At 54.6% G+C, this 24,154-nt stretch overlaps 1 protein-coding gene across 1 annotated transcript; it reads right to left on the reverse strand.

The window, feature by feature from the left end:
- Nucleotides 1-881: 881 nt before the first annotated feature.
- On the reverse strand, nt 882-22,888 carry STRIP2 (striatin interacting protein 2). Its single transcript, XM_062609425.1, has 21 exons — nt 22,718-22,888; nt 21,123-21,192; nt 19,738-19,812; nt 19,518-19,652; nt 19,207-19,327; nt 18,438-18,506; nt 18,236-18,342; nt 18,009-18,136; nt 17,234-17,422; nt 15,801-16,024; nt 14,781-14,846; nt 14,130-14,193; nt 13,051-13,122; nt 12,704-12,778; nt 12,116-12,213; nt 11,575-11,701; nt 9,985-10,085; nt 8,736-8,802; nt 5,309-5,413; nt 4,271-4,475; nt 882-1,278 (listed from the first exon to the last, which is right to left on the reverse strand). Exons 1-21 carry the CDS (start codon nt 22,886-22,888, stop codon nt 1,028-1,030), a joined length of 2,520 nt encoding a protein of 839 aa, XP_062465409.1. The 3' UTR covers nt 882-1,027.
- Nucleotides 22,889-24,154: the final 1,266 nt, after the last annotated feature.

Raw genomic sequence — 24,154 nt, forward strand, 5'->3', positions numbered from 1 at the left:
TGATAAGATTTTGTAGAGAAAGATACAGTTTTCATAATGCCAAACTACAAAGCCAAACCTCCCATTTCAGTGTGGCCAAGGAGAAGGGAACATCACCCTGCTCGGTACCAAGGGCTGAGATTCATTCAGCAGGTCAGTCCACAAGCAATTATCCTTCCAAAACCCTGGAAAACCTAATGTCGGAGTAACGATCCTTCAAAAACAACCAGGTGCAAAGAAATGTGGCAAGCAGCCTCTGTCCTAACACTACACAACTTACTGATCCTTCCACTCCAATACAAATGGCAAGATGAATGGAATGGTGGAGGGAAGCAGAGCAGTGAAGAGGTGATGGATTACTATGAATGATGCAGAGATTGTCAGTTGTGGAAGCACAGCTCTGTACATGGGGTTGTGTAATCCCAGCAGCAGCAGCAGCAATGCCAGACTGGGGGTGACAAAGCAATGTCATCTCCTTCGGCCAAGTCAACCTGCGGCCTCTGAGACTTGCAGACAGCACCATGTCTTGTTTTCAGCTTCATTAGGCAGGCAGAGCAGGTTGCTTGTGGTTTGGGTGTCCGAAGCACGTTAGCAGACAGCCGTAAGTGAATGAACCAAACCAAACTATGCACAGCCAGGGGCATTCGGGAGAGATGAAAACCTTCCACAGCCGAGATGCTCTTAACACCAAACTTACATGCACGAACCAAGCTGAGGCAGACCTGGACTGTGAGCTCTCATACACTGGCATCAATCTGCACTAAAGACCAGAGAAGTTCCCTCAACGCTGCCACTAGTGTGACCCTGGAACTTGCTCCATGGCCTCTGGGTGGGTCTCTGCTCTCCAAGCAGTCACAAGGAAGGGGTGACCTCCAAAATGATGGGAATTGCACACTTTGGAGTAGACACAAAGAGGCTTGGTCTCTTTGGAAAGACTCTTCTGTTTTACCATCAAGAACACCCAGGTCCGAAACGCTCTTCCCTTCCGCAGGCTGTAGCACCCCGAGTCCTTACCAAGGTGGGTCTGGGGCAGATGGAGGTGTTGCTCTCACTGGTAGTGCAGCAGCTCCTCCCAGCGAATGGGCTGGGAAAACACCTCCCTCTCCAGCCACAGTTCATAGGAGTAGTGGAAGTCCTTGGGGAGCTCCAGCCTCTGTCCCAGCACGCTCTGCAGGCAGTTGTCCACCGGTGCAAACTCCGAGTCCTGAGGCTTGTCGTACCTGCGGCTGTTGAAGGCTTCAATGTTGGCTCTCAGGGTGCATTCTTCCGCCTGGAAATCCCATGGTCTTGCATCAATATCTGCCTCGAAGGAGAAACAAGACCAAAGGGTTGTGGAAAAAATAACTCTGATCAACTTGGAGCAAAAGTAGCGCTAGGACAAGGGGTGATGGGTTCAGACTGAAACAGGGGCAGTTCAGGTTGGAGATAAGGAAGAAGCTCTTCCCTGTGAGGGTGCTGAGGCACTGGCACAGGGTGCCCAGAGAAGTGGTAAATGCTCCATCCCTGGCAGTGTTCAAGGCCAGGTTGGACAGAGCCTTGGACATGGACTAGTGTGAGGCATCCCTGCCCATGCCAGGGGCTTGGAACTGGATGATGTTAAGGTCCTTTCCCACCCAAACCATTCTGTGAGTCTGTGATTCTATCAAAAGAAAGGTTGAAGATTTTACAGCAACCACATGAATTGACCAGAGCATTAGCCAGTTATTCCTAATTATTATTCTGAATCATTCTCATCATGTATATATTATAATTTAAGGTATTTAAATGCAATATGTTAAAATCACGTGTAAATTAAGCAGTCAGAAAGCTTCCTATAGAAATGCAATAATTCCTGCTCTGCTTTAAGCACTTTTCTGTCAGTACCAACCGCCTGCTTTTTGCAGGAAAGGCCCCACCACTATTCCTGAAAATCTCCATAGATGTCTGAAGCAGAGATTGGGATTTAATGCTAAAACCTGGTGAGCTCATGACGAGCTACTGACAACTCATTTTGCTTAGATTTGGACAAGTAGAACTACACATGATGCTAAAAAGCTGACAACTGCCTGCAATAGCCACGCCGCCTTAAACCTGTAACGTTCGGTACATGTGCAACGTGGACCCATTAGTATTTCCAAAGCTGGCCTTTCTGAGCTCTAAATCTATATGGAACAGCCCTTTGCTCCATAAAGGCTCAGTACATTCATTGGCAAAGCTCAGCCATGCTCGAGGGAGGGGGAGGTCCGAGCTGAATCCAGACAGAAATAAACACTCCAGGAAAAACCCTTCCAGCTCGTGCCTCCGAGAGCCAAGTGCTTCCCTGGCAGTGTCCAGCTCAGGAGGCAGCCTCCATGCAGTGAACTGTGCAACGGAGTGCTGCATTATGTTGGGGATCAACTCCTTTGGGTGAAGAGGGACACACGGAGCACTTTATGCTTTGCATCTGCCTTAAAATCGCGGTATTCCCAGTATTGCCATGTCAGCTCCATTGTTCGGGCAAACCCTTGCTCCAGGGCAGCTGACGTGGGTAAGTCTTCTCCTGCTGCTTTGGCACATGTAGAGCTCAAGCTATTTAAGTCCCATAAGGCAGGTGGTATCCTGTTAGTGGCAAAAAGAAGCCCTTCTGGTGTGCTATATCCCACAGGGAACCACCAGCACGTGAGAAAGGCAGGACAGAAATCCCAGTAAAAGGACAGAAGGAAATCCCCACTCACAGAATCCCAGACTGGTTTGGGTTGGAAGGGACCTTAAAGCTCATCCAGTTCCAATCCCTGCCACTGGCAGGGACACCTTCCACTAGAGCAGCTTGCTCCAAGCCCCTGTGTCCAACCTGGCCTTGAACACTGCCAGGGATGGGGCAGCCACAGCTTCTCTGAGCACCCTGTGCCAGCGCCTCAGCACCCTCACAGGGAAGAGCTTCTGCCTAAGAGTTCATCTCAGTCTCCCCTCTGGCAGGTTAAAGCCATTCCCTTTGGCCTGTCCTTACAGGCCCTGATGCAGATTTCCTCTCTGGAATCTCCAGAGTCAGTCCCTTCATGTAGGGAACTCCACTATCCTTAAAGTGAAATTAAAAGTATCAAGTCTAATGTTTAACTCTTCTGTATTAATGTCACAGTGGTATCATTGGTACCAAAAGCACAGAGGGCTTCAAACATTGATTTCTATCTTTTACAGTTGAGCACCCTAACATAGTGCTTTCCTCTCTCATAAAGAAGATAGGAGGCTTTTAATTCTGATTTCTTTTGAAGCAGGAATGCTGCCCAATTTTTCTACTTAATTGTTATTAAGTAGGAGATGCAGAGCAGAAATGTAAGTCTGTCTTATTGAGGTAAAAAGATATTTTAATACTTTCTACTCCTGTCTTGTAGAGTCACAGAATGGTTTGGGTTGGAAAGCACCTTAAGATCACTCAGTTCCAGCCCCCCTGCCATGGGCAGGGACACCTCCCACTAAACCATGTCATCCAAGGCTCTATCCAACCTGGGACTGAGCATTCACAACCTCCCTGGGCAACCCATTCCAGTGCCTCACCACCCTTACAGTAAAGAACTTCCTCCTTATATCCCATCTAAACTTCCCCTGTTTAAGTTTTAACCCATTCCCCCTTGTCCTTTCACTACAGTCCCTAATGAAGAGTCCCTCCCCAGCATCCCTATAGGCCCCCTTCAGATACTGGAAGGCTGCTATGAGGTCTCCGCACTGCCTTCTCTTCTTAAGTTTGGGTCTGTTGTTGCAGCAACTGAGTGTACCTACATGGGAATACAAATACGTGGTCTGATGCATCCCATGGATTAATACATGAGGAACATCAGAAACTGCATCAAACCCCACAGCTTTAGACTAGGTAAGAGCTGCTTAAACAGACCAGCACATCTAGGCGGAGCTCAAGGATTCCGAGCACCCACAGTGCTGGGACACAAACGCTGTTGTTTCTCAGGTGTGATCTGCAGAGCCATCGGTCAGATTATCACCCCATGGCCATCAGAAGCACACACATGTGGTGGGATTACCAATGTCATTTAGCATCCTGATGGCCAAAGTGAGTTGGGAATGCAAAAACCACACACCTGGGCTTGGTAGAAACTCATCTTGGAGACCCAAGCCGACTGTGCCCATCGCAATCTGATTATTCCCACCTTTCGTCATGCCAACAATTTGTTCCCGCCTGATGGCGCTGAAAGGTGCCTTAAAGCTTCAGAAATCAATCCCCAACACTGACCCAGAGAAGTTTATGGGATCCAAACCACCACAACCCCCCTGTGATCCAACTGCAGCTCCACATGCAGGGGGGATGCTTCCCAGCACTACTCACCGTTGCCGTAAGCCCAGTCGTCGTTCATGCGGTGCCGCACCTTCTGGTAGATGGCTGACATGGTTTTCATGTTGCTCTTCCTCCACTGGCGGCCCAGGTATTTGGTCTGGATTTTCAACAGCTTGAGGACATAGAGCTGCATCATGGCCTGCTTCACCTTCAGAGCTCGCTTCAGTATCGGGGCTGACTTAAAGACTACCAGCATCTGTCAAGAAATCAGCACGGATTGATGCAGTGTGTTCAAGGAAGCCATGTGAGCACTGCCTGTGAGGCTTCTTTGGGCATGAACACCTGTGACACAAATGGTCCAAACCCCTAGCAGGAAGAACAGGAGGGTTCAACATGATCAGAGGGCTGGAGCAGCTCTGCTCTGGAGCCAGGCTGAGAGAGCTGGGCTGGGTCAGCCTGGAGAAGAGAAGGCTCCTGAAAGGGAGACCTTAGAGCAGCTCCAGTGCTTAAGGGGGCTCCAGGAAACCTGGAGAGGGGCTTTGGACAAGGGCCTGTAGGGACAGGCCAAGGGGAATGGCTTTAACCTGCCAGAGGGGAGACTGAGATGAGCTCTTAGGCAGAAGCTCTTCCCTGTGAGGGTGCTGAGGTGCTGGCACAGGGTGCCCAGAGAAGCTGTGGCTGCCCCATCCCTGGCAGTGTTCAAGGCCAGGTTGGACACAGGGGCTTGGAGCAAGCTGCTCTAGTGGAAGGTGTTCCTGCCTGTGGCAGGGGTTGGAGCTGGAGGAGCTTTAAGGTCCCTCCCAACACAAACCAGTCTGGGATTCTATGAACATAACCAACATTTGCTGCCTGCAGCTTATGGGTCATAGAAATCAGTGTTGTTTGCAGACCAAATCCTACTTCTGCATTTATAGCTCAATCTGTGACAGAAAAATGAGCACATGGTGAAGCAGCAGAAGCTCCAGCACTGCCAGAACAAGCTCTCAGCAGGGAGGCTGGGCTGAAGCCCACAGCACAGAGCCAGGACACACTCGAGGTTCAACACTGGCAGCACACAGCAGGGCTCAGGAAGGCCGGACATCCCCTCACCATCGTCCTTGAGTGCTTCCACTTGGTCAGCTTGTTGAGAATCCTCAGCAAGTTAATGCAGGAGAATAAGTTTCTCCAGCAGAACTGGTTGTTGTCTCCAGCTTCCTGCAAGGGGAGAAGGAAAAGCTTAACCCTAGTGCAGGGTTCAACAGCACCGCCACAGTGATGCCCTTGTGCAGAAAACCTTCCCTATCGCTGCCTGCACAAGTCTCATTTCTGCTGGAGATGAGCAGAGGAGCTGCCTCCTCGCTTGGCTTCTCATCAAGCTGCTGACAAGGCAGGAGATTCCAGGGAAACCCATTCAGAAAGGCTGGGATGCGATCAGCATGTTGAGTCAGAGCTCAGATAAATCACATTATCCCAGCATGGGAAACCTCCATTGTGGTACATTTGAATTCCTCGTTTACAGCCACAGAGCACATTACAGCGCTCCCCAGTGCTTAGAGGGCAGGTTTGGTCAGTTATATAGCATTAATTCATGAATTACCACATGCTTGGTGGACATATTACAGCCAAATAGAAGGGAATCACACAACCACGCAGGGTGACACAGCAGGGGCTGCATCAGGACAAGGCTTGGCTGTAACAAAGATCAGCTGGAGGGCAGCTGATGGATTGCTTTAGATATCGGTTTAATAGAAGCACCCCAAGCCCCAGCTTGTATTAACAGTGCCTGTGAGCAGCAATTCCATCCCTGCAGTAACTCAGTTTATGTCTGAGCAGCACCAAGCACAGCACAAGTGTCCCCTCTTTGGGGATGAGGCTGGGAAGAGGTTACAGCAAGCTCCAGCCTTGACAACGCACGGCAAAACAGCAGCCTGGTGCGGGCTCCCCGTTCTGGGCATCCTCGGGAGGAGCTCCTCCTGTCAGTGGTGTCAAACCCAGCTTTGAAACGTGATTTACCCACAGTAAACCTGCCAGCCTCAAGCCTTTGTTCTTAAGCACCGAACCATCGCTTCAGTAAGCCAGTAAAATGCTTTTGTACGCAGAATGTTTAGAGGCAAACTAAGGCAGAGGCACTTCTTGTTCACTTAATGCTGGGAGCTGGTAAAAGCCACCCTGAGCAAGCACCTTCCTGCCAGCAGAGGCTGTGCCTGTGCTGGAGGCTCCTGTGCACAGGAGCGGGGATGTCACTGAGGTGCCCATGGATGCTGCACGCGGCTCTGGGGGTGCCAGCTCAGGAGCAGGGGCTGTGCAGTTTCATACCTGTGCCCGCTCCTAATCTGCTCCCTCTGCACCAAGTAGGTTTCCAAACAGACCCCAGGAGAACAAGCGAATTCCCATCTCATGGGCCGCTGGGTTTATTTCTGTCTCCCGTGTCACGTTGTCTCTATAGCTTCAAGTGAGAGTCTTTCCATCTGCTGCCTAAAATCTCATCTCAGTCTCCCCTCTGGCAGGTTAAAGCCATTCCCCCTTGGCCTGTCCCTACAGGCCCTTGTCCAAAGCCCCTCTCCAGCTTTCCTGCAGCCCCTTTAGGCACTGGAGCTGCTCTAAGGTCTCCCCTTCAGGAGCCTTCTCTTCTCCAGGCTGACCCAGCCCAGCTCTCTCAGCCTGTTTTAACCATCAGCGAAGAAACGAGTTACAGCTGTGATGTTAAAAATCACTGCATCAGAGTGTTCAAAAATCACTAAAACAACACCTAAAATGCTGGCTGAAGAAACACGAACACGTGCGCAAGTGCATGCTCCTTCCTAACAACTCCTGCATCGTTTATGGTCTCCCTTCCCTCTGATCCTCCTCCCTGCTAACTCCAAAGCTTGTCCTTGCTTTATGTTTAACTTTTACTGTCTATTAAATCCTTACATTTGTGGGTGTCCTCCCAAAGATGGACGCAGGTGGTAAAATTCAAGTTGGCTTCCTCATATTTCCTAATGAAATCAGTCTCCCATGAAGCTAATACCTCGATGCGCCCATGAGGCACTGTCCATTGATGCCCCAGCTCCCAAACTGGGAACTAGGCCCTACTGGGAAGGGATAACTGGGAATATTTTCCCTAAGAAGCTCAGTCTTCTACAGCCATAAAGCTGATTGTAAACGTTAAGGGTTAGCGTGGGGCACCGGAGCAGGCAGCGATGTGTCACTAGATGTCCCCATCGGGCCAGGAGAGGATTGCTGGGAGCCTGGCAGGGCTGGAGGAACGGGAGCCTGGGCAGGACAGCCAGCCCCCAGCATGGAGCAGCACGGAACAGTGCACTGACCCCTTTGGTAAGGAGGGAGGTGATGGCCGGGAGCTGTCGCCCAGAGCAGGCACCCAAAGGGAGGCAAGAAGCGCTGGTGGGAAGGTGGTGGGACAGTGGTGAGGAACCAGCACACTGCCCGTGTGTGAGGATGCGCTGGAACTGCCCAGAGAAGCTGTGGCTGCCCCATCCCTGGCAGTGTTCAAGGCCAGGTTGGACACAGGGGCTTGGAGCAAGCTGCTCTAGTGGAAGGTGTCCCTGCCCGTGGCAGGGGTTGGAGCTGGAGGAGCTTTAAAGTCCCTTCCCACACAAACCAGTCTGGGATCTCATGGTCCCACACCTATCCACAGCCACAACAGGGTTTGATATAAAGTTGATGTGGCATAATGAGCTCACAGCAGGGATTTGCATCACAGCGGCACATCAGAAACACTGTGGCTACAGATCCAATGAAACCAGTTTGGCTCTGCTGGCTGAGCTCTGCCTTGAAGGGGTTCAGGAGTAACTTTGGCTCACAGGAACAAGGGAAAATCACTTATTTAAATGATTTTTGCCCTATATGCTGCTAAGGAAAACAACACAGGCTTAAGATGTTAGCAGCCAGGCAAGATGAGAGCATCCCTGCAGAGACTGGCTTGGGTCAGGCCCTTTCCTAATGATCCCTGCATCATTTATGGTCTCACTTCCCTCTGCTCCCTCTCCCCATTAACCCCAAAGCTTTCCCCTGCTCTGTTCCCTCTCCAAGTCCACCCTTCTCTGCACTTGAATTACTGCAGGTAGGAACCCACCAGCATTAATGTCTCCTCTGTAGTGTGTGTATCCACACAGCTCATTGTGCTGGCTGGTGTCCATAACACTTAGGCTCTTCTCTATGACACCCACGCTCCTCTCCATAGGGAATTTGGTTCATTCCTTAATCTACTGGCCTCTTAGGAGCACTCCCAGCAATTTAAACCTGGGAGGCAATGGCCTTTGGGCAAATCCTTTTAAAAGAAGCTGGTTCTCTCTTGGAGAAGCCAAAGGGGAAACTCTAAACCCAACTATTACATGGGGTGCACAACACCAGCACTGCCTCCTCCTCATAGTGAGTGATGGGAGGAGTTGTCAGGTCTGGAGGGGAAAAAAAAGTCTAGTTTTGGGAATGTTTGGGATTACAGTAAAAGGAAGATAGAAAAGAGGAAGCAGAAATCCTTCCTCACCCTCTCACATACAGCAGTACTAGTTAATAGGACCCTGTCTGTGCTGCTTACCAGGCTTTCTGCAGTGAGCTCGGGCAGGTCATAGACTGTACAATGAGGATAATCCAGGACAGAGATGCTGTGGAAGGTGGGAAAGAAGGGACTTGTTAAAACCAGGTACACACGAAAGCAGCTTTTGATGATCTCCATGATTGTGCCCAGCAATGTGTAACTTCACTGTCCCTGCGGCTGGAATTGCAATGGCAGCGCTGCCTTATGCAGCAAGGAGTTTGGGCTGGGAGGAATCCCATCTCCACACTGGGCATGTGAAGCAGCCTGAAGCCAGTGCCATGGATGTGCTTCCGTCTGCATTCCAACTACACGGATGGCATCCAAATGGGCTCCCAGCCTCACCACTGTCTTGTGGCTCAGCTTAATGGAGCATGTTGATTCCTCCTGGCTCCAATGCACATCCTGAGTACCTTAATAGGGACTCGAAGGATTTGGATCCATTAAGACATGATAGATCAGTTTTTCATATACGTATTTAACAAAAGGAAGGAAACCCAACAACAAAACAGGTCTTAGGGTACAACGGGGACATCTGGTTTCCGGCAGGAGCAGTTGAACCTCCCTGGATCACAGCATCCAGCAGCAAACCCAACGTCATTTTCCACGTGCGTATCCTGCCTGTGCAGCCTCCATCAGAAAGCAGAGGAGGGAGCAAAGCGCTCCTGAGCTATGATCCCTCATCACTTAGGTGATGTTAAGGCACAGAACCGAAAGCAGAAGTTATTATTACCAAGTGAATCAATATATTGCTGTTTTTCATGCGGGCCTTCTTCCACTGACCTGCAGTAACCAAGCCAGCCCCTACACAGACTTAACACGGCCAGAGGTAAGAAACACCTATGCAAAACCTGAAGAAGCCAGGAAAGATGAATTATAGGCAGTACAAAGGACCTAGAACACTCCATCCCATCTGGCCTTTTGGAAGCTGTGGCCCGCAGATGCCCATTGGCACTGGGCTGCTCTCCAGGAGTCCATGTAAAGATTAAAACAAGCCCCCTGCAGCAAGGGAGACAGGTCTGTGTGTATTGCAGTAGTCCAGTGAGAGACTGGGAACCCCCATTCGGTCCTGCCCATTAACCAGGAGGGATTTGCTCCCCTACAGCACATTCCTGTAGTGGAGAGTGTATCCCCCAAAGCCACGCTAGGGACCAGAGGTCACTTGGTCCCACCACGTGTGCACATGTTAGGGTTCCTCATGCACAAAGCCCCCCTTCTCCATCACCTCCCTGTTCCCCAGAGGTGGTTGTACCTGTTTTTGGCAGTGATATAAGACAGGATGTTTTGGTTGAAGAACTTCAGGATCAGCGGGATGCAGTTGGCAAACACCAAATGTTGGGACACGTACTCAAACTGAGGAAGAGAAGTGAAATGGGTCAAAGGTTTGCTAGAATAACTGGGAGCATCACCTGGGAATGGAAACCCATTTCCAGCAAGGAGTAAAGGAGTCTTGGTGGTTTTCTCTAGAACCTCACAGGCCATCTGCCCCTTGCAGAAGCTGCTGTATAAGGTTTGCATCATGTACAGCAGCTCCCACCAGATGGAAAACTCTTTCTGCATAGAGTGGGCACACATAGAGTAGTGTAGAACCCCAGACTGGTTTGTGTTGGAAGGGACCTTAAAGCTCATCAGTTCCAACCCCTGCCACAGGCAGGGACACCTCCCACCAGAGCAGCTTGCTCCAAGCCCCTGTGTCCAACCTGGCCTTGAACACTGCCAGGGATGGGGCAGCCACAGCTTCTCTGGGCACCCTGTGCCAGCGCCTCAGCACCCTCACAGGGAAGAGCTTCTGCCTTATCTCCAACCTGAACTTCCTCTGTTTCACTTTGAACCCATCACCCCTTGTCCTGTCACTCCAGTCCCTAATGAAGAGTCCCTGTCCTGCATCCTTGTAGCCCCCTTCAGACACTGGAAGCTGCTTCCAATGCTGACCCAAAAGCAGAATTGGGGAGAAACCCCCCCCAGCCTTCTCCAGACTTAGCCACAGACCGCCAGGGTCCTGCCATGGAGGAATAATGAGAGGAGCTGGTTTGGGACTGAAGTGAGAAAAATCAGTGAAGGCATCTGGGGCACCCAGAGCCAATGTAGGGTTGTGAAGAAGTGGGGGCTTGTTTCATTTATCCAATTCAATATGTAACATTTAGCTATCATCAATATATACTATTTAATCCACTCTAATGCTCAGGTAACTATCCATGGGCCTCCCAACACAGGCGTGTTTGCACCATGCCGAAACCTTTACAAGAAAGGTAAAACCATTAAAAACTCATTGTTTGACTTGGAAAATGGTGGGAAGTGGGCCCAGGCCACAGCTCAAAACCCTCATGTGGGTGCAGTTCAATGGGTGCCAAGCAGATGAAACAGAAATCAGATTGCATCTAAGAGCCTGTGTTGAAAATGGAGCCCAAGCACTTGATCCCGTCGAGGGACCCAGGACCAGATTAGCTGACCCCATGAGGTCCTGCCCAGCTCTATTTCTGGTCACTGGAGATGACAGAGCAAAAGGCAGCCTTGTCTAACCCCAGTCCCCTTCCCCCTCGATCAGGGAGGTTTGTGCTTGTGATAGCTCCCAGATCAGCCACGTTGTTTGTCCAGAACCTGGAAAACTCCTTCCATGCGAGTGGAAACAATCCTGCCAAAACACAGTCTGAGACACACTGCAGCAGGTTATCCCTGCCTGCAACCCTATCCCTAACACAAATCCTGGCCCACAACCAGGATTCACTGCTATGGAAAGTGATCTGCAGCTCCTCATGGAAACCCATCCTGGAGAGGTCTGTTTGGAACAGGGTCTATCAGGTCCCAGTGGCTTCAAGATGACTTGGCGGTGGCTGAGCCTCACCTGGTAGATGTGGTTCAGCTTGAGGTGCTTGAGGAGCAGCAGCAGCAAAGCCGAGATGCTTTTCACGATGATCTCTTTGTGTCTGTTCACGTCAATCCCCAGCTTCATGCTCTGGAGAACGGTGATGCTGGGATGGAGGGAAGAAGGCAACAGCACAGTGGGAATGGGAGCGAGGAGGACAAAGGGACTGAGGGTTCATATTCACCTGGACAAGCTCCAGGGAAACGGGGACCTTTGCTTCCCCCTTGGATTCTCATTTCAGAGAATCCCAGACTGGTTTGGGTTGGAAGGGACCTTAAAGCTCCTCCAGTTCCAACCCCTGCCACAGGCAGGGACACCTTCCACTAGAGCAGCTTGCTCCAAGCGCCTGTGTCCAACCTGGCCTTGAACACTGCCAGGGATGGGGCATTTTCCACTATCCAAAGAGCTATCCCCAAATCTGGAGCCTCCCAAACCTATTGGCAAACCCCAGCTCTCCTGCTCTGCCCAAGACCTCGTGGCAGAGCTGGGATGGATGGTGACCACCCCGTCAGGGACTCACGGCATCTCTTCAGGCAACACATCTGCCAAGATGTTGATGGAGTCAGTCTTGGCTTTGGAGGTGGGAGCTGCAGCCAGGAGGATCTTCAGCAACGCTATCTGCAGGAGAGGGCAGGCAGAGAGGGATGGTCCCAGGATGGGACATTCATTCCTTCCTTCTCCTTCCCTTGCTGGAACCACACAACTTCAAGCCAACTCAGTAGGGCTTCACCAGCCCAAGCTCTGCTCACCGTGATGGACTGACTAAGCCAAGGCTCAGCCTCTCTCTTTATACCCTGCACAGCCAGGACATAAAGATCATCTAATTCCAGCTGCCTGCCACAGGGCAGCGCTGTTCCCCCTCCTCTGCAGACAGCTCATTTTCCAACCACTGACCTGTCTCCAACCATCTGACCGTGTCCCTGTGGATCCACACACCTTGATCCTCTGAATCCCTCCTCCTGGACTGTGCTTTCCACCCAACTCTGCTCTGGATATGCACCAGAATCCCACCATTCCTGTCCATTCAGCCCCATGCTAAGCTCTGAATTCACAGCTTGGCATCGTTCCTCACTCAAAAGCTCTTTGCTTGTAAGAACCACGATCTTACCATATACTGGGGGAGGTTGTACAACATCGCTCGATACAAGACCTCACAGGGGGTTTCCTGGACTTCCTCTTCCCCCTGTAGCAGAGGGAAACATGAGAAACAAGGGAAGATGAAGCACTTCCAGTCCATATGTCAGAAACTCCATCAAACCCAGCCTGAGGACTGGACATAGCTGTCTGCTGGCCGCAGGGAGCTCCAGGCCTTTCTCCACTGCTACATTCGACCAAGATATGGACCTCTAGAATAAAGAGCATCCAAAGTGTGTCCTAAGGATGAGGGAGACATATGGATTTCTGTGACACCTTGGAAACACATCTATCTAGTGCTGGGGTGCAGCAACTTCTTACCAGAGACATGGGGCACTTCTCCAGCTCCTCTTCATTCTTGATCTGGATGTCTGAGATGGAAACGTATTTGTGCTGGCAAAACACACAGACAGAGGCAGAGGAACACCACAAGTGAGGGATGGGACACAGGCAGTGAGGACAACAGTTGCTCATTTCACCTATGTCTGAGTTAGGTGTGTGGAGAACTCATCTTTGTGTGGACATCCCTGTCCCCGAAGCCCCTCACACGATGCCTTTGATTACTTCCACCTACTCCTTCCAGCATCTCCCTGTAAGTAAATGGAGAGGGACAATCTCCAAAAGGTAATCCAGAGCTTAGATAGGGCCAGCAGGCAATTGAAGGTGTCTCATTCCATGTGGAGTGCTCCAGGAGCCAAGGCTGGCCATGCTTCCCCTGGGGAACAGCCCGGCTCTGGGCTTGCATGTCCAAAGCCAGTCTGTCACCTTCAAAGCACATGGTAAATGCTCACCAGGACACAGCAATGCTATATCCCTACACAAAGGGGAAGTCCAAGTGCTGGACAATCCAATTGGAATTGCAGTGAGGACTCAGTTTTCCTTCCTTTGCCCCAATTCCTGCAAGAGCTCCAGAAGCTTTTCCTGGGATGATGAACTAGAAGGGATTTTCTTACTCCCTCCAGTAACTGTGCTCCAGCCATGAGGATCCCACACTGCATGTGCTGGACATCCAGCCCCTCTCAAGCTGTTCGGACCTTGACTGGATTCAGATGGACTTCCCAAGGCAGGGAGGGGAAGAGCTCAGACTGAATGAAGAGGAGTAGAAGACTAAATTCCCATGAAATTCCCATTTATTGTGGGCTGAGAACCTACGTCCTCGGAAGCTGAAACTCCTTCTAAGTCCTGTTTCACTAAGTTGATGTGGATAAGAACCTGATGCCCTACAGTTCCCCATGGACCTTAGTGACCTTGGCCAACGATCCCCATGGGTCTGATCCCACCTCAGAACATCTCCTGAGTGCCAGGGAGCAAAACTAGCAGGGAATGAGGTTAGAGAAGCTGCCCTGCTGCTCAGCGAGGCCTTTTGGGCTGCTGCACCACGCATGGAGCCACCATCTCACCTGCTTCAGGGTCTTCACACTCTCATGGATGGGCCGTGGGAGCCCTATGAGGGTCTCAGTGTCTCTGTGGAGGAGGAAAACAGTAAATCCAAGGCTGGGAAGGGGATCTGTGTTCAAACACTTCCATGGCAGGCAGGGTGAAAGAGGGAGCCTGGAGTCTACTGAATGCATCCCACATGGGTCAGGGGCTGGGAGAGGTGGCCGGAGCTGCCCAACCTCCTCCCAGCAAAGCCTGCACTAGAGAAGAGGACATGAGGGTGAAGAACTGGGGTGAAATCAGCTCTCTGCACAGAGACCTAAAAAGGGCCACACCAGGGTGATTCGATGCATTCAAACTGGGGCATCTGCTGTGGGTACCAGATTGTCCTGACCCTGTCACACATCAAACCCATCTCGGGCTTGGGCCAGGGGTCACCCGTTGTGGGCTAGGTCTCACTTTTAATAGCAAGAGGTGCTTGGGGACCAGCACCTCCAGGAACACGTTTCTATAGCCCCAAGTGCATTGCTGCAGTGAACCCAGCTCTGCCTCGTCCCACCCGTGCCCTGGGCTGGTTGGGGTCATAAACCCTTTGTGGACACCTCTCACCAGTCAGACTGCACTGATGGGAGCCATGGGACAGCCTTGGCTGGACCCACACATGAAACACTCACTGTCCCAGCGTGAATCCGATGAATTTGTTCCTGCTTGATTCCAGGAAATGCTCAATGTCTTTCTGTCTGATGGAGCAAACACAAGGAGAAGGTTGGACTTACAGCACATTGCAGCCTCCACTGCTCAGAAAGGACAGTGTGGGGCCAGCAAAGAGCCTTGGAGCTGTCTAGGATTGATTTCTAGGGGTCTTAATAGTGGCACAGAACCCCCATTGCTCTCATAGGTTGGGATCAACGTGAACTGAAACCAGTTGTCTTTGGTGTGCAACCCCATGGGAGCTGCAAGTAGACGGAGAGGAGCTCTCTACCACCAGTTCCTTCTAATCCACTCTCTACTCCTAGCACATAGAATGAACCAGCTTGGAAAAGACCTTTAAGACCACTGAATCCAAGCTGCCAAGGCCTCCACCGCATGCATCTCCAAGCAGCATCTGCTCCCTCTGAGTGACCAAATGTTGTCTCTGCGGTGTGGCACAGCACGAGCTGCTCCGAGAGCCACCAGGCACCTTGTGCACCTTTGAGCATCATTCATGAGACCCTGCCAAGGGTCTCAGCGCTCCAAGCAGGACATGAAGCCAGAGCCAAGGCTCCCACAGGCAGAGAGAACCCAGCTGGGCTTCAGGCACCAGCCCAGGCAAACAAGCATGAAGTTACATGGAGTGACAGCACCACGCATACGGAGACCCACACGGGACACCAGCTCTTGCTGTGTCCGTGCGAGGAGTGCTCTGGATGGACACGCTTAGCCCCGGCACTGCTCTCACATCAGAAAGATGCTTTTGTGGGTTAAAGATATTGGATTAAATCCAGGTTTTGGATCAACAGCAAAAAAGCTCACTTGGATTAGAGGGATGGGGGCAGAGGTTGTCACCTCCTTTTCCTAATGCGCCCCCATATCATGTGCAGGTCTTAGGAAGGGAAAGCACCAACTTCTTTATCCTTCTTTAAAGATCCTCTTTATCTTTTCTCTCCCAGTTTTCACCTTAGAGCAAGGCCACTTGGGATACCAGAGGCTTTTACCTGACTTTGGGGGCCCAGGGGAGCCCTTTGGGGAATGACACCCTTTCAATAGGCAGGCGCTGAGCCGGCATGGCGGTGATAACCGCATCCCGCTCCATCAGGTCCAGCTCCCCCTCGAGCCCGCTGTCCACATCATCATTCTCCTCTTCATCCACTCCTGCTTCATCGTGCTTGAAGGGGTCTCTCTCGTTGTAGATGTCCAGGCTGTCCTGCTTCACCAGGGGCTGCAGCACAAGGGGAAGGAGAAATTCAAGTCACTCCATGGGTGTTATTTCCCTCCCAGCTGATTCCATAGTGGAAGGATCTAACTCCCAAATGTTCCCCAGATGAGGTTCCCCTCCTAGCTCTTGTCCCCAGAGCCTGGACAAGGAATAACCCTCTCTGTACCTCTAACATTGCTGTTCTAAGAGGTGTGACCCCATTTTCCATCTCAGCTTTTGTATCTACCACCCGGCATCTCTCCCCCAGCAAGAGGCATTTTCATCCTCAGAGCATAGCACAGCAACTCGGAGAGTGGAGCTAAATAAAGACGAGCTTGCTGGGAGCAGTTTGCTTCTTGGTGCTTATCAGCCCTTTGCCATAAGGTCAGGACGTCCTCTCGCTTCCTCTGGATCAAAAGCACCACAGGACTGATCAGCTGCAACTGAAACTGGGTGAGGAGAGGCTCCCCATGACCTGGCTTCAGTGTGTACCTGAGCCCAGAACCCCCCCATGTGCTGGGCTGCACCCCCAGAGCGTGAGCAGCAGCTCAGGGAGGGGATCCTGCCCCTCTGCTGTGCTCTGGGGAGACCCCCCCCTGCAGTCCTGATCCAGCTCTGGGGCAGCAGCACAAGAGGGACGTGGAGCTGTTGGAGCGAGTGCAGAGGAGGCCATGGAGATGCTGCGAGGGCTGGAGCAGCTCTGCTCTGGAGCCAGGCTGAGAGAGCTGGGCTGGGTCAGCCTGGAGAAGAGAAGGCTCCTGAAGGGGAGACCTGAGAGCAGCTCCAGTGCCTAAAGGGGCTGCAGGAAACCTGGAGAGGGGCTTTGGACAAGGGCCTGTAGGGACAGGCCAAGGGGAATGGCTTTAACCTGCCAGAGGGGAGACTGAGATGAGCTCTTAGGCAGAAGCTTCCCTGTGAGGGTGCTGAGGCGCTGGCACAGGGTGCCCAGAGAAGCTGTGGCTGCCCCATCCCTGGCAGTGTTCAAGGCCAGGTTGGACACAGGGGCTTGGAGCAAGCTGCTCTAGTGGAAGGTGTCCCTGCCCGTGGCAGGGGCTGGAGCTGGAGGAGCTTTAAGGTCCCTTCCAACCAAACCAGTCTGGGATTCCCTGAAACTGGAAACATGGGGAGGAAAGGGAACCACGCTCCCACGCACAGACTGACTCTTGACCTGATGATGGTCCCCATTGTCAGCACATCCTGGGCCATGCTCCAGGAGGATGCGGCTGCTCTCACCCTGCGGCTGCGGTGTCCTCCCCGCTTCTGCTGCTGCTGCTCCACCAGCTCGATGGAGCAGGTCGGAGGCGAAGCCGCGCGCATGCTGCGCATCACCTGGATGCTGTCCTCCGGCAGCGGCGGCAGCCCCAGCTCCTCGCGCTTCCGCACCTTCAGCTCCTGCAGGGCTTCAAATCCACCCAGCGTGAACTAGGGACCAAGGGGAGACGTGAGAGAGCCGGAGCAGAGACAGCCCACCCGGGCTGCGCGGCTCTGGGGGGCTTCCAGGGGAGCAGCACGTGGAGGCCATCAAAGTAGATGGATGAAACCCCATGCCATGGTTGAGGATGAAGACACCATGCGCTGGGTCACGGAATCAATAGGACCATAGAACCAGATAGGTTGGGAAAGGCCTTCAAGATCTGCCCCCAAAAGTGGTAAATGCCCCATCCCTGGCAGTGTTCAAGGCCAGGTTGGACACAGGGGCTTGGAGCAAGCTCCTCTAGTGGAAGGTGTCCCTGTCCGTGACCTTACATGATCTTAAGGTTTCTTCCAAACCAAACCATTCCATGATTCTATGACTCCAAATCATCAAGGCCAACCATTCATTCTCCACACTTCTCCCCAACCCCCCATCCCCTGTATGGTTCATCCCGCCCCCATCCCAGAAGAAACTGGTGTCAGCTTCCTGTGCCATCCCAAATAACCTCATTATGGTTGCACAGTGGGGAGCATCCAAGCTGCATATTCCCAAAAGGATCGGTTTCTGGGAAGAAAAGGAAAGGTTTGCACCCACCAGAAGCACCTTCCAGAGCAGGAGCAGAACCTTCCTCATGGGGAAGTGCGGAGCGTGGCCACTGCAGAACTTGGTCACCATCGTGAAGAGCAGCAGAGCAAACGGCTCCTCAGTGTGCACAGGGAAACCTGGTGGGGAGAGGGACCAGGGTCGGAGCGGATTCCCCATCCCCAGTGATCCACACAACGGAGGGACCTCCTTAGGGCACAGTGAACGTTGGGGCTCACTCAGCTCCATCCTGAAGGTCTCCCGGCAGGTTTTCCACTCGGGGGGATCCGTCTCCTGCTCCACTCGGATGTTCTCCACCATCAGGTACATGACGCTGAGCAGCACCCTGCCGGGGCAGCACCGCAGTGGGTGACGCTGCCGGCCCCAGGGGGTCCCTTTGTCCCCATGGCCTCCCCCTTCGCGTGGGGCTGAGGTGGGTACCTGAGCTCCATGCTGTCGGCCAGCGAGATGGCCGGCTTCCGCAGCGCGCTGCTGCAGGCCTGGCTGTTGCTGCGGGGAAGGGGGCACACTCAGAGCCAGCCACGGGCACAGGGTGCTCCTCACCCCCCAGCCCAGCCTGTGTCTGCAGTGGTGGGGACACTGCTGGGGCTGTGGCACCTCCCTGGTCCTCAGTGAGGAGGAGGAAGGGGAAAGGGGAGCGGGGGGGAGGATGGGGAGAGAGAAGATGAAGAGGAGCATCGGGAGGATGGAAGGAGTGTGAAGAGGATGGGGAGATGAGAAGGAAGGTGATGAGGATGGGGAGAAAGAAGGTGAGGAGAAGGAGGGTGAAGAAGACAGAAGAAGAGGGTGAGAAATACAGGGAGAAAGAAGATGAAGAGGAGGGCAAAGGGGAAGGGAGAAGAGGGTGAGGAGGCTGGGGAGGAAGAAGACGAAGGAGGAGGAGGAGAATGGAGAAAGAGGAGAGTGAGAAGGATGAGGAGAGAAGATGTAGGAGCATCAGGAGGATGGAAGAAGAGGAGCATCAGGAAGATGGGGAGAAGATGAGAAGGAGGGTTAGGAGAATGGGCAGAAAGAAGACGATGATGAAGATGAAAGAAGAGGGCGAGGAGTATAGGGACAAAGAGAATGGAAGAAGAGGGACAGAATGATAGGGAGAAAGACGATGAAGAAGTGGAGGGTGAGGAGAAAGAGTAAGATGAAGAAGAGGACAAGGAGGGTGACGAGAGCACGGGCAGTGGGGACCTCTCACTCAATCTCCATGTTGAGGAGCTCCAGGAAGGCAGTGAAGGTTCCCAGCTGGTACAGGAGGAAGCAGTTGTGCCGAGACCAGTGCAGGACATCACCTTCATTATCGCAGTCTCCAAAGACCCCTGGAGAGGCCCAGAGGGAGATGTTGGTTAGGGGAGAGCTGCCTTTGAGCCCCTGGAGCCCACGGGACCACCCTGGGAAGGGGCTTCACTGCAATGACCAAACCCAACGGAAGGCTTCTCCCAAGCCCCCGTGCCAAAGCCAGGCAGCAGATACCCATCCACATCCAGAGCTGGGGAATGTGGTCCTTACCCTGTGCCAGGTACAGGATGGCTCGTGCCACCTTGAGCCTCTTGTCCCTGTTGACCACCTCCAGCCCATCCAGCAGGCGCATGACACAGGCCCTCTGCTGAGCCCCATCCAGCTCCAGCCACCTCCTGCCCTGCGCTGGGAAAGGGACACCACAACCAGGGGTGCCCCCCTGGGGGTCCCCTCGCACCCCGAGCCCCCGAGCTGAGCCCAGAGCTGGTACCTTGAGCATGGAAATCCTCCTCGAAGCATCTCCTGTTGCTGCCGAGCTCGGGCTCCTCGGTGTAGCTGTACAGCTCTGGTGAGGGAGGGGTCAGCAGGGGCCAGGAGGAGCTTCACCCTCCTCTTTACGGCCAAGCTCCTTGGGGGGCCCTGAAGCACCCAAGGAGATGTGGGGCAGAGACCTAAACTTATCCCTGAGCCCTTCTGCAGCTCCAGAGGGCAACTTGGGGACACCCAGTGCTGCCAAACTCCTCATTTTCCTCCCTGTGTCCCCCTTAGAATCACAGAACCAACCAGGCTGGAAAAGCCCTTTAAGCTCATCCAGCCCAACCGTTCCCAGCACTGCCAAGGCCACCCCTAACCCATGGCACTGAGGCCTCGTCTCCACGCTGTGTGAACACTTGCAGGGACAGTGACTGCAGCCCTGCCCTGGGCAGCCTGTTCCAATGCCTGAGCACCCTCTGGGGAAGGAATTGTTCCTCAGCTCCATCTAAACCTGCCCTGGTGCAGCTTGAGGCCGTTTCCTCTTGTCCCATCCCTTGTTCCTTGGGAGCAGAGCCCAGCCCCTCCTGGCTCCATCCTCCTCTCAGGCAGTTGGAGGGAGCCATCAGGTCCCCCCTGAGCCTTCTCTTCTCCAGACTGAACCCCCCAGGTCCCTCAGCCCTTCCCCATCACACTTGTGCTCCAGGCCCTGCACCAGCTCCAGTGCCCTTCTCTGGCCCCACTGCAGCACCTCAATGTCTCTCTTGACCCCACAGTGATGATGCTTGAGCTGCATCTCCAAGGGGCACTTTTCTGTCCCAGTTTGCGCAGGGAGGAACCACAGGAGCCCCCCTGTCACATCCAGCGACTTGGACATTTTGGGGCTGGACTTGGAGGGACCCAACACTGTGCCTGTTCCTATAAATTCCTATACAATCCCCATAGTCCTACAGTGCTGAGCAGCACCAGGAGGGACAGGAATGGTCCCAAAACAGAGGAGGAAGGATCCCTCACAGAGCAAACGTGCTTTAGCCAGGCCAGCGAGCTCAGCCCCGACACTCACAGCTATAAATAACCCTTTGCTGGGGGAGCGCAGGGTGACGGGGCAGTCCTGCAGCAGGAGGATACAGGATGAGGCCTCTGCCCCTCGCGACGCCCACGATAACGGGTGACATTCCCCAGCCTGGACACGTCACCCCTGCACCCCTGTGTCCCGGCAACCCCGCTGTCCCCACACGTCCCTTGTGCTCATTGCCTCTATTAATAAACGCCTCCTGCTCTATTATCACCAGGATGATACCACCCGACATCCATCCCCCATCCCGGGAGCCCAATTCCCCACGGGAATTTTCCCTCCCCAGCAGGCACCTATTAATAGCAGCACAGCACCAAAGCCCATCTCACCTCCTAACTCAGCGCCGTGGCCGTCAGCATCCCCGTATTCAAACTCCAGGTTGGGACAATCCACGGAGCCCTGCGGAGATGGGAACAGCACGGGGGGGAGGCTGGCACATCCCCATGGGTATTTCGGGAGGGGGGATGGCTGCCAGCGTTCCCGGCCCTGCAGTAAAGCTCCTCCAGCCTCTGGAGCAGCCACTGGTGCAGGGGTGATCCTGATCTGGGTCTCCAGAGCGCGACATTTACATGAGGGTGCTTAAAACCCAGTGTGAATCTGGGAGGGGAGTGGAAAACCAGCGCTGAGCAAATCCCAGGGGAAGCAGAGGCAGGATCCAGAGGGGATCCTTGAGGTATTTCAGAGCCTTAAAAGCAAAGTCTGGGGCTGGTTGGCTGCAGAAGTGCCCCGCAGAAACCACCCGTGCTCCCTCCTTGCCATCCCAGATCCAGCAGCTTTCCAGCCCTTTCGAATCCCACACTGGTTTGTGTTAGAAGGGACCTTAAAGCTCCTCCAGCTGCAACCCTGCCACGGGCAGAGACACCTTCCACTAGAGCATGAAGCGTGTTGTGGATCTCCCCCCGCTTCCCTGCAGATGAGGAACTGGAGCATGAAACTTCACCGGAGGATTAAGCGGGGCCAGGAGCAGCCGCAGCACCGGGAACCCGTGGATGGGTGATCACTGAATGAGCATCATTCCTCCGCCTGAATCCCTGCATCCCCCCGGGCAGCCCGGCCGGGAGCGATGCGCATCGGCCCTATTAATATTGATGACCCCGGAGGATGCCAAGCCCCGAGCTCCGGCTCGCTCAGAAGCGTTGGTTTCTCAGCCCGCTTCTGCAGCCGGACCCGTGGGGAGGCTCCGGGGGCTGAAGCCGATGAGGAATTCGGTGCTAATCCGCTTGGAAAGCCTGAGCCAGGGAAAACAACCCCGGAATTCCAGGGCAGGGCGCAGGGGCCGCCGCTCGGACACCGTCCCCTGGGGAAAGGGGACCCTTTTTGGGTCAGGGAGCCCCTCGACCCGCAGCTCCTCGGTGGCGAGGCAACATCTTCCCATCCCCGTGGCCCCACGGTGGCCGCGGCATCAGCCCAGGGCTGGATCCTGATGACCAGAGCCCGGTCCTGCTTCCCCAGCCGGGCACCACGAGCCCGGAGCGGGGCAGGGGCAGTGAGCATCGGGGGGATCGGTGCTGGTTGGTTGGGCAGGAGGGATGAAGGGTGGCGGGGACCCCAGACCCTGCGGGGAGGGGGGGGGCAAGTGGGTGCCTGGAGCAGCCCAGGACCTGCTGGGACCCCAAGCCCTGCTGCAAGCTCTGGGAGCGGGGCAGGCAGGTGCCTGTGACAGGGGCAGCCTCCATGGGGACCCCCACTCCGGACTGGGGACCCCTCAGCACCCCAGACAGGGACAGGGGAGCACCCTCAGGACCGCGAACCCGTTAACCCAGGGCCAGGCTTCTTCCAACCACGGCAACGCAGGGACCCCAAACCCGGGGCACGGCCCCGAGCACTGAGCAGGGACCCCCCGCACCCCATCGGGGCGCCCCACCCCGCCCCATCAGCGGCCGCCGGGACCCCAGGGGGTGGCACCGCCGCCTCCAGCCCTCACCTCGGACTCCTTGCGCTGGCTCCTGAAGAGGTCCCGGCCCTTGGGCTGGGGCTGGGGCTGGGGCTGGGGCTGGGGCTGGGGCTGGGGCTGGGGCTGGGGCTGGGGCTGGGGCTGGGCCGGCAGAGCCCGGACCGGGGCCGGGGCCGGGGCCGCGCCTCCCGCAGCCTCCATTCGCCGCGCCCCGCCGCAGCGCCCGAGCACGTGGGGGACGGAACCCCGCGGCCCGGCCACGCCCCCCGCCCCGCCGCGCCCATTGGTCTACAGCAACAGGGGGCGGGGCCTGAGGACACACCCCCGGCTCGCCATTGGGTGAGGGGCGGGGCCAGAAGGGGCTTGGGGGGCGAGCCCATGGGGTGCTGGGACTGTTGGGGTTCGGGGGCTATTGGGGTACCCTCGGGATGGCGGGTGCTGGGAACAGGGGGATTTGGGGTGGGAATGTGGGGTGCAGTGGAGGTGACATGTTCTGGGGGGGTCCATGGGGTGTCCCTGGGGGTGCTGGGAGCTAGAAATGCAACAAAGGGGGGTTATGGGGGGTCCTTAGGGATGATGGAAACGGGGGGGGCCCATGGAGAGTGAGGGGTGTCGCTAGGGGTGATGGGTTGGGGATTATGGGGGTGGTGGATGTAAGAGCTGCCCATGGGGCACATCAGGGGGTCCTGCTGGCATCAGGGGTGCCCAGCATCACCCATTGAGTTGTTTTGTGCAAATCCTGGTTAAAAGCAGCTCCTGGGGGGCTGGAAACTGGGAAGTGGCAGAAATTGGGAATCCCCATCCCCCCCGATCCCCCCTCTGCACCCCATACAGGGGAGCAGTTGCTTTGGGGGTCACTGTGTGTGTCTGGGGGGGGGGTGCTGGACATCCCAGCTCGGTGTCACTCGTGTCCTTCACAGCCACCGGACAAAGTGTTTGGGCTGTTTCCCTCCCAGCACCCAGCGAGGAGCCGCGTCAGGAGCAGGGGAGATAAGGGGGTGATTTCCCATCCCGCCTCATCCCACTTTCCCCAAGGACACAGCGGCAACAAGAGCTCAAAGAGCCGCCCGGAGCCCAAACAGCCCCAAGGACACGCAGCCCCCAGAGCAACGTTCCCCGATGATTTCACAAGGCAGCAGTGGGAGCTCCGGGATACAGCACCGGATTTAGGGACAATGTCCCCATCCCCACCCCAGGGCAGCAGCATCTCTGACCCCTCTGTAATTCAAAAACCCCCTCTGCTGCGCTGTGGGGAGACCCCCCCTGCAGTCCTGATCCAGCTCTGGGGCAGCAGCACAAGAGGGACGTGGAGCTGTTGGAGCGAGTGCAGAGGAGGCCACGGAGATGCTGCGAGGGCTGGAGCAGCTCTGCTCTGGAGCCAGGCTGAGAGAGCTGGGCTGGGTCAGCCTGGAGAAGAGAAGGCTCCTGAAGGGGAGACCTTAGAGCAGCTCCAGTGCCTAAAGGGGC

Source organism: Pezoporus occidentalis, unplaced genomic scaffold (genome assembly GCF_034315485.1).
Source record: "Pezoporus occidentalis ecotype Australia unplaced genomic scaffold, CSIRO_AGI_Poc_V1 ctg138, whole genome shotgun sequence".
NCBI lineage: Eukaryota > Metazoa > Chordata > Aves > Psittaciformes > Psittacidae > Pezoporus > Pezoporus occidentalis.

Excerpts from the sequence above, each read along its gene's own strand:
- STRIP2 (XM_062609425.1), bottom strand. The coding sequence starts at position 22,888 with ATGGAGGCTGCGGGAGGCGCGGCCCCGGCCCCGGCCCCGGTCCGGGCT. Across the intron at positions 12,779-13,050 it reads AGAAGTGCCCCATGTCTCTG|GGGGAAGAGGAAGTCCAGGA; the intron begins GTAAGAAGTTGC and ends CCTCTGCTACAG. Across the intron at positions 10,086-11,574 it reads AGCTGAACCACATCTACCAG|TTTGAGTACGTGTCCCAACA; the intron begins GTGAGGCTCAGC and ends TCTCTTCCTCAG.